We start from the raw sequence: 17,125 nt of genomic DNA on the forward strand, positions 1-17,125 counted from the left end.
TGGCATTAAAAAGAGCGCAAGTCACTGGTATTTCTAAAGGAACACTGCCCAACAGTGACACCCGCAGGTAAAGTTACAGTTACCATTAGACCCCTTAAGCGTGCAGTGGGTTTTGTGGGGGGTAATTGAGAATGAATGCGGGAAAGTCACGTGAGAGGAGGCAATGTCTCCATCACGCTATTACTGGATGTAATTGGTTATGATTGGTTTGTGCGATAAATCTCGCCTCTTGTGCACGTTCCGCGCGTCAGTTTGAATTCTATATAGTATGAATGTAATCCTGAAGTACTATATCCACCATGTTATCATTATCATGTGACCTACCAGTGTCAGTTGCGTTGCTTCACTGCTATTCATAAATCCTCTCCCGTGGCCTCAAGGGATAGTAAATTGTTTATCGAATGCGTACTTCAGAATATCACCGAAAGTAGTAAGTCATCCGGGGACTTTTTGCCTACTGTTTTTCGAATACTATGTATTCAGACATACTCTTTTGCCATACTGTTTTTTTGTTTTTTCATATTATATAGTACAGAGAAGTATTTGATTTCAATCTTAATCCTGAAAACCTAGATCAGCTGGTTCAGGTGTGTTTAATTAGAGTTGGAGCTAAACTGGGCAGGAGCCCTCCAGGAGCAGGTTTGGACACTCCTGCCCTACAGTCTTGTGGACTTCATGACTGTTTTTTTCCATTTATAGGCAGGTTCAAATAAATAAATATATAAATAATGGCACAGAAAAAGTGATAAACAAATGGGTACATGGGATATAGTTAACAGACTGTGGCTTGTTCTGTGGATGTTCCATCTGATGCTGAGACTATAAAAATTCTGGTCATTGGTACTATAGACTTAATAATTTTTCAAGATGAAATCACTGGGATCTTTCCAGAATATTTAAAGTTATCTACAGTATAATGTCTCTGAATGGCATCCGTGACATGCCGTTGACTACCACAGACAATAGTTTCTTCCTCAGTTTGTAGAGAAACTGTGCTTCCAGGTATACATAAGGCATGTTGTGTTATTTCTCAGCAGTCTCGCACCTCTTCCTCCATGCCACATTCTAGCAGCATGGTGACGCACGCCTCGATAGGAAACGCAATCTCCCTTCCGCTGATGGCTAGATGTTCCTCTAAGGCCTTTCCATATGATGGCTTCTCTATCCAGGCCTCTGGAACACATCATGATTGATGTAAAAATGCATCATTTTGAATCATTTTAATAGCTACAGAAACAAGTTTACTGACTTATCCACACACGCATTTGAAAGACACCACTTAACCAAACTTGTATGCTCGGACATTGAAGTGGAAGTGGAGAGTCTCACCCTGGTGAGCTTTGATCTGTGGCAGCACACTCTGCAGAATCTCCAAAGACTTCTTGTGGTACTCTGCCTGAACCTCTATGAGCTACAGCAAGACCAATAAGAGGACACACACACATGTTGAAAGGTATCCCGGCCAAAATTACACACTTCACCTTTAGTGTCCAGAGGTACTTACCGTTTGAAAGTAGTTTGCATAGTCTATTTCTTTGGCCACAAAGTTGTACATGTCCGCTGATAACTGGTCCTACAGAAAGGGAAACATGTACATCGTCATAAATATCTGAAATTTCTTATTTATAATAAAACAAGCAAAAAGTTTTGAGATGGAGGCTACTAAGTAAGTGCTATTTTTGCTTTGCTTTTAGTAAATTCTTTAATCAAATAAAGAGAAATCGACCCTGCAGATCTCCATCCGATTGGCCGTCTCCTCCATTTCCTCTCTCAGGGACTCAGACTTGGCTCCACCCTGCTGCACATTACTAGGGTGGCTTGAAGACTTGGATGACTGTTGCCACCTACAGCGCAGGAGGACAAATGACATTGTCAGAGCATAATGTGGGCAATACAGAAGAATCCAATCTCTGGAATCAGCCGTCATTTTGCTTATAGTTCATACCGTGTCCTTGCAGAATCCATGTCCAGGACAAGTTTGGCTAAATGTTTTCGCTGTTTCTGAATGTTCGGAATTTCCACCTAAACATAACAGAGTGACTTTTATTTTTTTAGTAATATTTCAACATGAACACTTGACTGTATTGCATTGCATTACAAAAAATAAAACAAAAAATAAAATAAAAAACAGAGCATTTATCATAAAACTAAAGGGATAGTTTATCCAAAAATGATCCCATGATTTACTCACCCTCAAGCCATCCTAGGTGTATATGACTATATTCTTTCAGACGAACACAATCGGAGATATATTTTAAAATATCCTTAGTCCTCCAAAGTTTATAATGGTTGTGAATGGGAGGCCACATTTTGAAGCCAAAAATAATGCATCTATCTATTAAAAAAGTAATTCATACGACTCCAAGGGGCTAATAACATTTTTGAAAGAAAAACATCCATATTTAAAACTTTATAAATTCAAATAGCAAGCTTCCGGCGGACGACCGCACATAGAATGCCCAAGTCGATTTGTGGCGGAAGAGTATCCTTTGACCTGACGCACAACGTAATGACGAAGGTGGAGGCGCAGAGGACAGAGCAAAACAAATCACCGGTCACGGTGTCTAAAACTGAAAATGATTGTCTAAAACAATCATTGAAGAGACATGTCAGAGGATTTCGATATAAGAGAAGAAGAGCTTAAATTAGTTTGAACCGTGAGAGGCATCTAAGCTTACAATACTCCTACATACTGCGTCATACTTCGCATCAGAGGATTACTCATTTGGCATTACACATTCTGCGTACGGTCATCCGCCGGAAGCTAGTTATTTGAATTCATAAAGTTGCAAATATGGATATTTTTCTTACAAAAGCGCACCGTTTCGCTTCAGAAGGCCTTTATTAACCCACTGGAGTTGTTTAGATTACTTTTATGGATGGATGGATGCATTATTTTTGGCTTTAAAATGTGCCCCCATTTCACAACCTTTATAAACTTTGGAGGACTAAGGATATTTTTAAATGTATCTCCGATTGTGTTTGTTTGAAGGAAGATAGTCATATACACATGGCTTGAGGGTGAGAGAATCATGGGAAAATTTTCATTTTTGGGTGATCTATCTCTTTAAATATCACCTTACTGAGACTACTGGGAGATTTGGAGTGACAGCTGATCTTTATATGCATTATATGTCAGTAGTCAGTTATACTGTTATAAAGATCTCTTTGATTTACATTAGAAGCTATATCAGAATTTCATCAGAATGTCAGCAACTGCATCAAATTGCATATTTTTGTTCAGTTTCAGGTGTTTTTCCACCTCGAGCATGAGCTCCTTATATTGATACTCAACAAAAAACTTTTTTTTAGTCTAAAGGTTCAATAAACTGTTAGGCTTTACAGGGTTAAATGTGGATGAAAAAGAATGCAAGATGTGAATTTCAGCATAACACTGAAAGGGGAAAAAAAACATGCTCACCTCAGCCAGCACATACAGAGGCTCCACAACATCTCTTTCAATCTGTAACTCAAACACGAGCAGCTCTTGGGCCAACTTTTCCTCTGTATCGCCACAGAGCTTCAGCATCTTACTGCAGAAAGAGACCGCCAGTCAGTCAACAATCTAGTCAACAAAATCAGGACTACATCCTGGTTGTTTCACAAACTTCTTGGTGAAACTCATGAAAGCTCTCAAGAACTTGGATGTGAGCAGAAAATGCTAGCCATATCTTTTGATGTTGATATCAAAGGCTGTGTGTCTAATCAGACACTGTGGTACTTTGGTGCTGTTTCATCTGTCTCTTCATAGAAACTCTCAAACTGGGCCCACACACCAAAGACATCAAGGTTTGTCATGTTAACATGATCCCATGATCCCTACACTGCTGGTAGGTGCTTTAACTACACCACCTGGCTGCAAAAAACACTTTTCTTCTTCTTGACTGGGGGTGCATCTCAATCAGCTCTCTACCTCCTGATCTCGTGAATCAGTATGCAGTTTAAACACATTGTTCTGTTACATATCCTTACAACATTTCAGCCGAATAGTCATTATAAATTTTAACTGTCTGTCTAATAATGCGTTTATGCTAACATATAATAAAGAAACAGTTTGTCTTTTTACATTTTCTATCGTGTGATTATATTGAGTGCGTTTCATGTTTCGCACTTCAGAAATGTGACGTAATTTCCACTAAAGTGAGCATAGTGAACATCAATGCTCCCTGGTTTTTGCAGTGCATTGTGGGATTTTCGGGGAGCGAATGTTCTAGTGCACTGCAAGGATTTTGCGATTGAGACAGTCCTTAAAATATCTGACTGGTAAACTAGGGAACACCCTGAGTTTACTGGCAGGTTGCAAAACAACTGAAGTAGATGCATGCTGCCATCTATTGGGCTGGAGAGTGGTGACAATTGAGTGTAAGTTTATAATGAAGATTTGCTACATCATGTGTTTAAATCCACTATTTCTAATAACTTTAAAAAAAACGTTTTATCATTTTACCTGCTTCTGGTAATTTTGTGGAATATTGTCTATTTTATGGCGATATTGCCCTGACACAGTGTCACTGAGATAAAGCTGAAATAAAATAAAATATAAATATTAGATTTACATGAAAACTTGACTGAAGCAACTTTTATTTGATTATCCATATTTTTATTTTTTATTTATTTTATTTTATTTATTTATATATATATATATTTTAAATCATGTTAAAATGTGAGCATCAAATATGATCCATCAGGCTTTTGAGGAATGTTGATTCGTATCACTCATAATCACTGTATTGCATTGCATTATATGTTTTATGTTACTGAAATAAAATAAGTTGAAATACAAAAATAACAAAAACTAAAATAAATGTAAGCTAAATAGAAATGTATATATATAAAAACTAAAACTAAAAGTGACAAAAACATGAAATTACTAAAACTTAAAAGTGGTCATGACATGGATTTCTTTTTTAAATTATTTTGATATGTTTTTTTGAGGTTTACTTATAATGTTAATAACGTTTTTAGCACAAAAAAAAAAAAAATACATATAAGATATACATTTGCTGAAAAATGATTATTTTCATCCCTTATTCTGCCACTGTTATGATTTGCTAACGTCACTGCATAGGAAACAGTATCAATGCCCCCTCGCTATTACATGTGATTAAGTTTTTTGAAAACTTTATCCATATAAAACCATAATTTACAGACAAAGCATTATGAAATCATATGGTTTGTGAGATCCAATACATTTGGCTGATTCAGCTTTCAACAAAAGTTTCTTTTCGAACTCTCCATTACACTGTGCTTTGTTTACAAAACAAAATGCTCTGAAGAAAAATAAGCCATCCACTTGTTTGCGAAGCTGTGATCCTTCTGAAGTCTGTACGGGGATGCAAACAAGCTGTTTAAACTGGAACAGCTTGTTTGCAAAACTTTCACTCATCCATTTGTCCTGATGTCAGCAGACTCAAGTGTGTGGATGCGCATCTGTATACTGTATCCAGTGTAGCTTCAGTGATTATAATGGCTTCTACTTGCTTTTGACGCGACACTCACATCTAGTTTAATCAAATGTTAGCCGCTAAGCGACTGAACGTCAGTGGGCGGGGCCTTTGGTGCGATCAAGTGAAACTATTCGTCGATGTCTTGCTTTGGATGCAGTCATATGCAAATAAACGTCATAAATCCCACAATATCCAAAGAATGAGCCGTTTTTGGAGCTTGATATAACACATGCTTTGTTTATAACGAGGAGGATGTTTTAAGCTCTGGAAATGCAGGATGTTTTAATAGTACAAAGACCTCTTATATGTCATTTCTCATGTCATGACACCTTTAAACTAATATTACAATGAAAACTAAAAATACAGTATATATAAAAAAATCATTCTAATATTATTAAATACAATGATAAAAATAATACTAAAATATCACTGAGTGTGACACACATAGTACTCCTGTAATTTATGAAAAGCTAGGATAAATTGCTTCCGCTCTGCTCTGCTTTGAGCAATTGTTAAATTTGGTCAAATCGAAGGGATTGATTAGCCATTTTGACCGCTTTTTCATTTCAGGATTAATCTGTATTATAATACAAATAGTATTTTTGTTAAAATATTATATCAGTGTCTGAAATGAGTGAAGGCTAAGGAGTGATACACTGAACCAGAACATATCACAACTCTTTTTGGCATCATGTATTGCTACCATTTTTTAGTGTACACTGATGTCCCATCTGTCAGTTTCCCACATTTTTCATTTTCCTTTTTTATACTTGAGGACATTAAATACTGAACCTGTTCATCCAATATCTGCACTGCAAAAAGTGATTTTCTCACTCAGTATTTTTGTTTTTTTCTAAACATTCTTAAATCAAGAAACATTTACTTGAAAAGCAAAATGACATAAGATATTAAGATATTAGATATTATTTATTTTTCTTTCCCCACTGGCAGGTATTTTTCTCATTTTAATTTTGATAAATTTGTCATTCTGCTTCTTGTTGGACAACAAGTTTCGTTTCTGAATCATTTATCAAAATTAAATGAGTTTATACATAAAACCTGAAGAATATCTGACAGTGGGGTGAGAAACATACAATTAATAAAAAAAAAAAAAATCAATTTTTTTTTTTCGTTCCACACTGGCAGATATTTGTCTTATCTTCCAGAAAACAAGTTAATGTCTTATGTCATTTTGCTTTTCAAGTAAGTATATATCTGTAATAGAAAACAAGACAAAAATACTGAGTAAGAAAATTACTTTTTGCAAAGTGGGTTTTCAATGCATCTTCTCCATTGATGCTCATTCAGTGCAATATGATCCTGGATGCATTAATCCTAATCTGGCATATACACTGGGCAGAATGAGAATTAGGACGCAGCCCAAACAGTTAAAGGTCAAAATACAAAGGCAACCCTGCTGAAAAATCTGGTCTCCCTGCCTGGTCATAGCTGGTTTTAGAGGGGTTTTGGTTAGCTAGGAGACTGGGAGGCTGGAAGACCAGCTTAACACCAGCTAATCCAGGCTGAGAGACCAGCTAAAACCAGCTACTTCCAGTTTAAGCCATAAGACCAGCCAACCAGCTTAGGCTGGTTTTAGCTAGATTTTTCAGCAGGGAAACATTTACTGAATGTGAGCTCTCACCCAAGAAGAGAGTCATCTCCTAACACAGCTGCTCCCTCCACCATACATTGAGCAAGTGTCGTCAGGGGCAACTTTTTCTGTTTAGGGAAAAATCACAATCAAGTTGTTACGACGTAAACAATCGCAGTGCAGAAAACAGAAGTAAGCGAGGTGTGAGAACTGACGTACCGCAGGCGATTTGACTGATCTCTTGTCTAAATCGGCGCCTTGTTGTCCCTGCAGACAGGCAGTCAGCTTCTTATGTGTGCTATGAGAGACCTGCTTTACCAGGTCTAAACGCTTCTCCACCTGAACGCAAAATAAGTACATATGAAAGGTGTAAGCAGGGTAGTGTAGATAAAAGTATGGAGCATACATTGTAAGTTATAGCAGTAGATAAGCAGTATGTGTTCACACTGATCTCAGTACAGATATAATCTCACCTGTAGCAGGTCTTCACTCAGTACCTCTGTTTTTTCTGCCCTGTAATATAAGAGAAAACAGCCATTTAGGTGTTGTAGCATCTGAACAGATCAAACACACAATTGCTCAACTAAACAGTTTACTCTTCCAACCCTTCACCCATGCAGGGCCTGTAATGTCTGGGTTCCCCACTGAGCGCTATCACCCCTTCTGCACCATTTGCTCTCCACATACACTTCAAAGACACTTAGGAGACAGGCCACTAGAATCATACATTGTCTATAAAAATGGATTCTTTGCCATTAGTTCATTGACAACTTTGTCTAAATGAATGAACATGCATCTCCCCAGTATATTTTGTGCATTATATCTGTTTATATATTGTTTTTGTTTTTTTTTTGTATACTGTAAAGTGTTATTAATGCATGTGATGATACTTTTTGATATTTTAGTCCATCTAGGTGGTTTAATATCAAATTACTCCTTGTTTAATGACTTACATTTTTGTTTGTTATATTTATCAGAGTATAAATGGACACAAACCTACTAGTTAACTCCCCCATGCAAACGAACTCACTTTCAAACAAAGGAATCTCCCGCCAGAGAATTGCACCATTCTCATTGGTCAAGCCAAGACGGAGGGGCGTAAACTTTCTGTAGAAGGTAAATAACTCTGAGCAGATCAGACTTGACTGGTTCTACCCTTTGTTCCTGCTGATACTACAGACTGCATCATGTGAGACACCACCTAGCCCCTGAGCCGGGCTGGTAGGCCTCACTTCCTTTCTAGCCATGAACAACTGCCTCAACCACAAAAGAGTCACATTAACAGAGCATGTTTGTATGAATTTCTTCGTTCAACGCAAAAGATATTGATTACGACTTCAGCACCATCGGACCGAACCATCAAGGATATGTCCTGAACCTACAGATCCGGACTCTCAACAGTTAAGGCATTTGCAAGTATCATTTGAACACTAAACGGCGATTTAGTATTAAGATTGTGAACCCCTTTTGTTAACAAAGGTGCTTTATAGGTATTGAAACTGATGGTTTGTCCAGCTTGTTATTTGTGGCCTTTTCCATTGCTTCATTCCTCTGTTATGATACCGGTCAGATTCACTTCACTCTCTCATTTCCTATGTATGCATGAATTGTATGTTTGGTAGTTTAGTTATGTGTTTGTGATTTAGTTAACTAAAACTTGTGTGCACACTCTTGTGAGTTGATTCTGATCTACTTATAAAACCAATGTCCCTGATAATTATTACGATCTACATGCTAAGAAAGCGATATTTTTCTGTGGCCATGGAAAAATATCCTTTTTGAAAAGTTGATAGACGGTCAATACTGAGTGTTCGCTGGCCGAACAGATTAATTGATTTTAATATTAGTTCAGCTACATTAAGTTAATTTGATTAACTGATTCAGATATTTATAATTAATTATAACGAGTTATGATTAATTATTTGTATTTGTTTTGAGCTAATTTGCTAGTGTTGCAAGAGGACGAGGCTGAATAATTTTGCTAAACACACTCTATGGGAGCACCTCTACCATGGGAATGACTATAAATCCCTTCCATAATTAATTATACATATGTTGTTTAAGATACTTGTATGCAGAAACACATGCTACACAGATTTTTGAGCGGATTTTGAATGCAACCTCAAAAAATGTGAATACATTTGAGTTGTATTTTTAAGTTAAGAAACATTTCTCTCTGTATACAATATAAAACATGTGATCCAAAAAAAATACCTGAAACACAAAAACCCGTACCATTAGAATATATATTGCACTTTAAAAAGAAACTCTCAACCAACTTCTAAGACAAGATTACTAAGATTATTAAGTTCTGCTCTTATTACCATTCTGTCATTTGATGCCATGCCAAAAAGTATCTTGCCTTGAATACTGATAATATCATAAGAACAACAAATCAACATTCCCTATATACTGTAACTGGCTGAGAGTCAACATTTCCAAGCAATTCAAGCTGGGGAGATAAACTTTTCAGAAATGAGTGGATGGTCAACTCTGCCCCCAACCCCCTCTAGGTCACATACATTCATGAGCCATGAAAATCAATAAAAAAAACTTTCCCGATCCCCTATGAATGTGCTGTATTGAACTCTGGCCATTATAAATTCATAATGAATCACAGCACGTCTGAAGCCACAACGAGGATGCAGAGCAGGTTCTCTTTCTGCTGAGCCTCAGATAAGCAGCATGACCCATATGGCACTCACATACATACAAAAGAGCAGGTTGCCATGGCAGCAAATGCCGGCGAATGAAAATAGACACCAGCACATCTCCTTCCCATCCACGATGACAGTGACTTGTTAGAGTGTAAAGAGGGTCTTCATGTATTGAGAGGAGCATTTTATATCTAAGGTAGACACAGCAGCATGTTTTTAAAGTGCCCTATTTATGGAACAGACTGGGTCATCTGACCAATCAGAGCAGAGTAGACCAGTCACAACAGACTGAACCATCTGACCAATCAGAGCAGAGTATCTATTGATATGAGGTCTGTAACATGATTAGCTATAAAGGGGATGTCTTAGAGAGGCAGAGTCTCTTAGAAGTAAAGATGGGCAGAGCTGTGAAAGAGTGCATAAAAAAATGTGGAATACTTTAAAAACAATGTTCCTCAATGTCAGATTGTAACTGGAGAAATCTCTTTCTCTTTATTGGATGGCCGTGGTCTTCAGGCCCTCAGACAACACTGCATCACTCGTCGGCATGATTGTTTTAGTGACATTACTAAATGGACCCAGGAATACTTCCAGAAACCAGTGCCGGTGAACACAATCCGCCGTGCCATCTGCAGATGCCAACTAAATCTCTATCATGCAAAAAGGAAGCCATGTGTGAACATGGTCCAGAAGCGCCATCATGTCCTGTGGGTCAAGGCTCATTTAAAATGTACTTTTTCAAAGTGTAAAAGTGTTCTATGGTCAGATGAGTCCAAATTTGACATTCTTGTTGGAAATCACGGACCCCATGTCCTCCAGGCTAAAGAGGAGGGACACCTTCCAGCGTGTTATCAGCGTTTAGTTCAAAAGCCAGCATCTCTGATGTTATGGGGGTGCATAAGTGCATACGGTATGGGCAGCTTGCATGTTTTGGAAGGCACTATGAATGCTGAAAGGTATATAAAGGTTTTAGAGCAACATATGCTCGCCTCCAGATGACGTCTATTTCAGGAAAGGCCTTTTGTATTTCAGCAGGACAATGCAAAACCTCAAACCTCAAAAAGAGTCCCGGTGCTGAATTGGCCTGCCTGCAGTCCAGATCTTCCACCTATAGTAAAAAATATGTCAAAGATGACCATGAACTCTTCAGCAGCTGGAAACCTATATCAGGCAAGAATAGGACCAAGAGGAGATGCTACACCATGGTAAACATGCCCCCGTCCCAACTATTTTGAGACCTGTAGCAGGCATCAAATTTGAAATGAGCTCATTTTGTGAATAAATTGTAAAATTTCTCAGTTTAAACATTTATGTTATCTATGTACTATTGTAAATAAAATATTGGTTTATGTGATTTGAAAGTTTCAGAAATTTCATTTTTGGGTGAACTAACCCTTTTAAAAGTGATTGTGTACTCACCAGATTGTCAACACTTTACAGGCATTTTTATGTCCCTAAATGAGGGTTAATAAACTCATTCACAACTTTTCAAAATCGGAAGCCATGAAATAATTCACTCTTTACCAATTTTAGCAGCGAATTACTAAATAAAATACAATATCCTCTTAAACAACATTTGTCAATTTTGAGGGTTTTTTGCCCTTACTAACGCCAGAATGCTGGTTTTCCTTCTGTTGGTGACTCATCACTCAGTCTGTCTGTTCGCTTTGAAGACGACATGAAACAAACCCTATTGACTTTCCATATAAATGTCCCTAGTCTTATTGTGCATGATTCATCAGTGCAGACTATTATGAAGAAAAAACTGTTTCATCAAAATTGTAGTAATTTTGTCTCTTCTACTGATGTAATTCAGTCTGTGTGAGAAAAAATATTATTTTTGACTTTGATTAGATGAGACACAGTCATAGCTATTTTAAAATAGCCAATATACACACACCTGTGAGCAATGAGCCAAGATGCTACACAACATGCCAATCATAAACAGCCTGCAGTTATTTTAATTATTATAATTCCCACATTTATCTATTTATAACAAACAAAGGTTTCTTTTAACAATTCTATTGTCATAAAATAACTGTAATGCGCAGACTCTAAAACAAAATTAACCTTATCCAACTCTCCCTCCTGCTTTTGAGCAGCAGTATCCTCCTGTTTCAGGTCGATTGTATTATAAATACTAGAAACGGAGGCTGCCTACAACAGATGCTTCAAGCTAAACGGCTCTCCTACTCTGCAAATTTCCCAAGGCAAAGACAAAAACAAACAAGCGGCCTGGCAGAGGAGAACAGATGATGCATGTGAATGACCTAGTGCTCAGTAAGAGCAGGCCTGCTGGGGCTGGGCCAGAGCTGAGGCACTGACCGGGGACTTCACTGCTGAGAGAGTGCCGCACACATCTACTCAGCCTGTCATGAGGCTCACAAAAGCTCTCCTCCACTCACTCTTCAAAATGACTCGCGGGCAGCAGGAGAACTCTCAGAGGCGGCAATTAGTTTGCAAACATCTTGCGGAGTTGTTTCTTTTTATTACTGTGATTGCAATGAACTACATTGATATTTCCTATTTTTCGGAGTTACACTTTTCTCTGTGCTGTTAGTGCAGATTTTGAAGGCCAAAAAAATTCATTCATTCATCATAAAAGTAATCCATACCACTCCAGGGGGTTAATAAAGGCCTTTTGAAGTGAAGCGATGTGTTTTTGTAAGAAAAATATCCATATTTAACCCTTTCACAAGCAAGTTTAAAATATTCTGGCTGAACCCCCAGTGTGAGTTTTTCAAGGCGACCACTATTTAGAATGTATCACTTTATTGTTTCCGTGGCGACATGTCATTGCTTGTCATGTGACACACCGCAGCCACAATAGCGCTGTATGACTGATGATCTAGATTTCTTTTTTAATTTTTTATTCAAAAGATTCACAAATAACATGAAATATGTGATATGCCGATTGTCAAATATGTGCAAGTGGATGTTTAAACACCTTTATAATGATTGCGTTAGTTGAGCTTTAGTTGAGTTGTGAGATGGGCGCTGCCATATTAGTTTGCGCCGCAGTTCAGAGAATGGCCGGTGAACTGGGAGAACAATAAACTTTACAGTTACTTAGACAATGTGTATCTGATATGAATAAAATATATCTATTAATGTAAAGGATTGTTATTGCCACTTCTATAGAAATCAGTGTGTATTTTACAAACTCTAAATGTATTGTTTTGTTAGTACTTATATGTATTTAAATGTCTGAAATAACATTATGTGGTTAAAAACACGGCATATTTGTGATATATGACAAGCGCTGAGCACGTCTATCTCCAGCCAAAGTGTGAAAGCACATTTGAATTTAGCGGTTGATTACGTGAAAACTTTAAGGTTAAATCTTTATAAATTCAAATAACTAGTGTCCGGCAGGCAACCGTACGCATTCTGCGCAAGTCGACTTGCACCACAAAAGTAACCTGTGACACGATGTGCTGTATGGCGCAGGATGTAGGGGTATCGTAAGTTTAGACGCCTCTCGTGGTTCAAATAGGGCTGGGCAAAAAACTCAAGCTCCTCTTGTCTTATATTGAAATCCTCCAAAATTTCTCTTTAATAATTTTATTCTAGACTTCTAATTTGTGATGGTGTTTTGTTTTGCTCTATCCTGCGCTTCCACGTTCATCATTGCGTCATGCGGTTATTCTTCTGGCGTAAATCAAGTTATTCTTCCGGCGGCCATCTGCAAGAAGCTAGTTATTATAGTTAATAAAGTTTTAAATACGGATATTTTTCTTACAAAAATCCATTGATTCACTTCAGAAGGCCTTTATTAACCCCCTGGATATGGATTATATTTATTATGGATGGATGCTTTTTTTTTTTTTTGGGCTTCAAAATGTGGCCCCCCTTCACAATCATTAAAAAGCTTGAAAGAGCCAGGATATTTTTAAATATATCTCCAATTGTGTTCGTCTGAAAGAAGATAGTCATATACACCTAGGATGGCTTGAGGTTGAGTAAATCATGGGATAATTTTTATTATTTAAAAATTTTTATTTTTAATTTTTAAATTTTTTTTTTGGTTTAACTATCCTGTGGCGAGCAGGGCGGGCGAGAGCCATGAGGGAATGGCGAGAAATAATGAGCTCCACCTGCGAGGCACACCGGCCTTGAGTCTGACACGGAGGAGCTCTGGAAGCATAAAAGGAGGAGCGATGACAGTGAAGGACGAGAGAGGACCAGGCCTGGATATTATTTTATGCTTCCGGAGCTCCTCCGTGAGAGACTCAAGGCCGGTGTGTCTCGCAGGTGGAGCTCATTATCTCTCGCCACATAACCCTTTAATGTTAAAACAATTTAATGTGAGTTTGAATGTCATTTTGCATGAAATGTATAGCCATACTGAGAGAGACAATATATAATTCACCTTAGATCATGAAAATAAATTAGGAAACAGGAACGTTAAAACTGTGAACTCATTGTCAACAGACAAGTGTCTTCTATGACAAATATTGTTTGTATTTTTAATAATGTTAAAAAGGTGTAATATTTATGAATTTGGCTATACACATCCATTTTGTTGCGAGTGCATTGAGTTAGCAGAGGCTTGCATCAGTGCATGACCTCCTTCTAATTCCTGGAAAACTGAGTGAATGAATTTGCTGCCATTCAGGTCTATATGAGCACTCTCCTCTCCCAGCCAAAGATTTCCAAACTCAGTCTGTGCACACGGCACTTCCTGTGTGCACGGGGTGGTGCCTGACACTGAGGGGACCGCAGGAACAATGTGTGTACGGACAGCCCAGATCACAGACCTCAGAACAGCCAAGACAGCAGCCACACAGACTCACACTCTCTCCTTCCCACTTCCTGTCCCGTCTGCAAAACCTCTTCCTGCTATTGTGACTCGGGCGGAGCCACGCCGCTACCAGGGCGATCCGCATAATAGCCATTCAACTGCTTTTATTTAAAGACAGAATGAGACTTTATCACTGCAGAGAAGAATAGTGCTGCTATCGGGGCTCTTATCTGATGCCAACAGCCCTGTGGTGGAGGGATTGTTTTTGCCATCTGTTCCTTGGCTCCACATCTTATTTCCAGCACTTTGTCAGGCCTACAACAGTTGGCACTTTCCAAGAATAGGGTACAAAATAAGGTCTTAAACTTAAAACATTCTATCCCCCCATTTTTATTCTATTGGTCAATTAATGGAGGTTCTCAAACTTAGTAATATATGAGCTGTTATTTCCTATTAATTTAGGGTATTAGATTTCTTTGCTTACAATGTGCTTATTGTGTTCATGTTGTATTGCGAACACTTGTGCTGCAGTTGAGGTGAGATACGGGTAAGGTTAGGCACATGTTTGGTGGTATGGGTAGGTTTAAGGGTGGTTTAAGGTATAAGGGAAGGGTCAACAGTATAAATAAATATAGTTGTAATTTCAGAAATTAATTACACATGTACATGCAGTTATTTTATTTAATAAATGCATTGCATGAAATGATTAATTTAAAAGGTAGTATAATAGGTAAAGACGCCCAGTATAAAGTGGGTCCAAATATTGGGCATAACTTCACTGGCATTGAAGTTTCCATGAAGGGCCTTTAACATCCACGGAATCTTTCCATTACACAAAAAAAGTTCTTTATAGTGGAAAAAAAGTTCTTTAGATTTTAGAGTATTATTCACACTTAGACAAAAATGGTTCTTTTAAAAGCTGTTCACTGAAACGTACTTTGGGGAACCCAAAAAATGGTTCTTCTATGGCATCACTACTATGATGGCCGAAAGAGCTCAATGTGCTGCAACTGAAGAAAACACATGCAAATAGAAAAATACACCAATAAATTAAGAAAACGTGACAACACGTTTTGCAAATACTTAAAACACAACCAAATACAGAAACGGTTTAAATGTTACAAAGGGTGATGAACAAGTGACGAACCTGGATGGGACATGCTTTTTGAAGGAGAAAGGAGAGTTTTTTTGTTTATTTTAACATCTTGATCATATGTGTGTTGTGAGTATTTGCAGCATGTGTTGTCAAACTGATGTTTGTCTATTTGCATGTATTTTCTTCATTTGCAGGACATTGAGTTCACTCTGCCATCGTATAAAACCCCCTTTGAACCCTTTATTTTTAGGAGTAGCAGATTTAACAACAACAACAACAACAACAGCAAAAACATGTTTAAAATGCTGGATTGATCAATGCTTCAAAATAAGTAACTGGGCCAAAGTGTTTTGTATTTGTAAGTGGCAGTTTTTCTGAAGCATTAGGCATTCTTTTAAAGAGCAGTAAAAGTACACTAATAATGTACTTAGGCAAGAGAGAAAGGTTGCATTTGAGTGTTTGTGATTGAATATTTCATATAAGCAGTCTCTACAAGTCTCATATAGTGGGATATGAGGACAGTTATCTAGGGCATCACACAAAGAAGTGGACCATCTCTTTCTTAAGGATGTTCAACATGCAGCCAGAGAAAAGAAGAAAGTAATATTGACTGTGAGCAAAAGAGAATTCATTTTATTTGCTTGGAAGAGGACCAAAATAGCAAATATGGAAATTAACAAGTGTGTACACAACGCAAAAAAATTCTGTTTACTGGCATACTGCACTATTTTTTTCTTCATCCTTATATGTCCTTTGCAGATCTACACACAACATGATGCAGAAAGCAGAGCAGCTGTATGTCTGTCATCCTGCATGTGTGCAAACAGCCCTTGTCAATGAAGCAGAGAAAAGGTTCCTACAGAACACTCTGCTGGAGCCTTTGACTAAAAGAAAATTGTTCTCCATTGATGGCCATTTAAAATTAGAAATACAATTTCAAATCTAGTTTTTAGTTATTTAAGTGTCTTATTTTAGTGTATTGTGCTGAAGCAGCTAGGGTGACACCTGTGAGACACACTGGTCTCGAGTCCCATGGAGGAGCTCCGGAAGGACAAAAGGAGTGACTACAGTGGAAAGAGAGACAGAACCAGACCTGGGACAGTTTAAGTTGTCATTGTATTGTGTTATATGTAGTATTATGTTATATGTGGCACTGTTAATTGTGGTGATTAACCATTATGTTAAATGTTTGGCGGACCCCGGCTCCTTCTTCCCTGAGCTTACACACATACATATACATATATATATATATATATATATATATCAAAACGCTACAAATCCATCCTTTTTTTTAGCCTATTTATATAAAAACATCTAGAATCTCAGTATTGAAAGGTTGACTATACGTTTTAAACAGTTTACTGAATAGGTTAAATGCCTCATATGATGTCACACACTTGCACACACACACTTGCACACACACACACACACACACACACACACGAGGCGAGGCAAGCCTCTTATAAAGCAGCCGTGAGTTGAGCGCCTCTTTTTTTTAGCCTTTTTATATAAAATCATCTAAAATCTCAGTATTGATCGGGTGATCATATGTTTTAAACAGTTTAATGAACAGGTACATCGCCTGATACG

General features: G+C 37.7%; 1 protein-coding gene across 1 annotated transcript in view; it reads right to left on the bottom strand.

The window, feature by feature from the left end:
- Window positions 1-3,533, bottom strand: part of arhgap44a (Rho GTPase activating protein 44a) — a 36,675-nt gene extending 33,142 nt beyond the window's left edge. Inside the window, exons 1-6 of the mRNA XM_067372260.1 lie at window positions 3,422-3,533; window positions 1,946-2,022; window positions 1,727-1,844; window positions 1,505-1,573; window positions 1,330-1,411; window positions 1,046-1,173 (exon numbers count right to left, since the gene is read on the bottom strand). Coding sequence (XP_067228361.1) covers window positions 1,046-1,173; window positions 1,330-1,411; window positions 1,505-1,573; window positions 1,727-1,844; window positions 1,946-2,022; window positions 3,422-3,529 — 582 coding nt within the window. The 5' untranslated portion in view covers window positions 3,530-3,533. The remainder of the gene's footprint in view (window positions 1-1,045; window positions 1,174-1,329; window positions 1,412-1,504; window positions 1,574-1,726; window positions 1,845-1,945; window positions 2,023-3,421) is intronic.
- Between the last annotated feature and the right edge of the window lie 13,592 nt (window positions 3,534-17,125).

The sequence above is a fragment of the Chanodichthys erythropterus genome, chromosome 3 (assembly GCF_024489055.1).
Source record: "Chanodichthys erythropterus isolate Z2021 chromosome 3, ASM2448905v1, whole genome shotgun sequence".
Lineage (NCBI taxonomy): Eukaryota > Metazoa > Chordata > Actinopteri > Cypriniformes > Xenocyprididae > Chanodichthys > Chanodichthys erythropterus.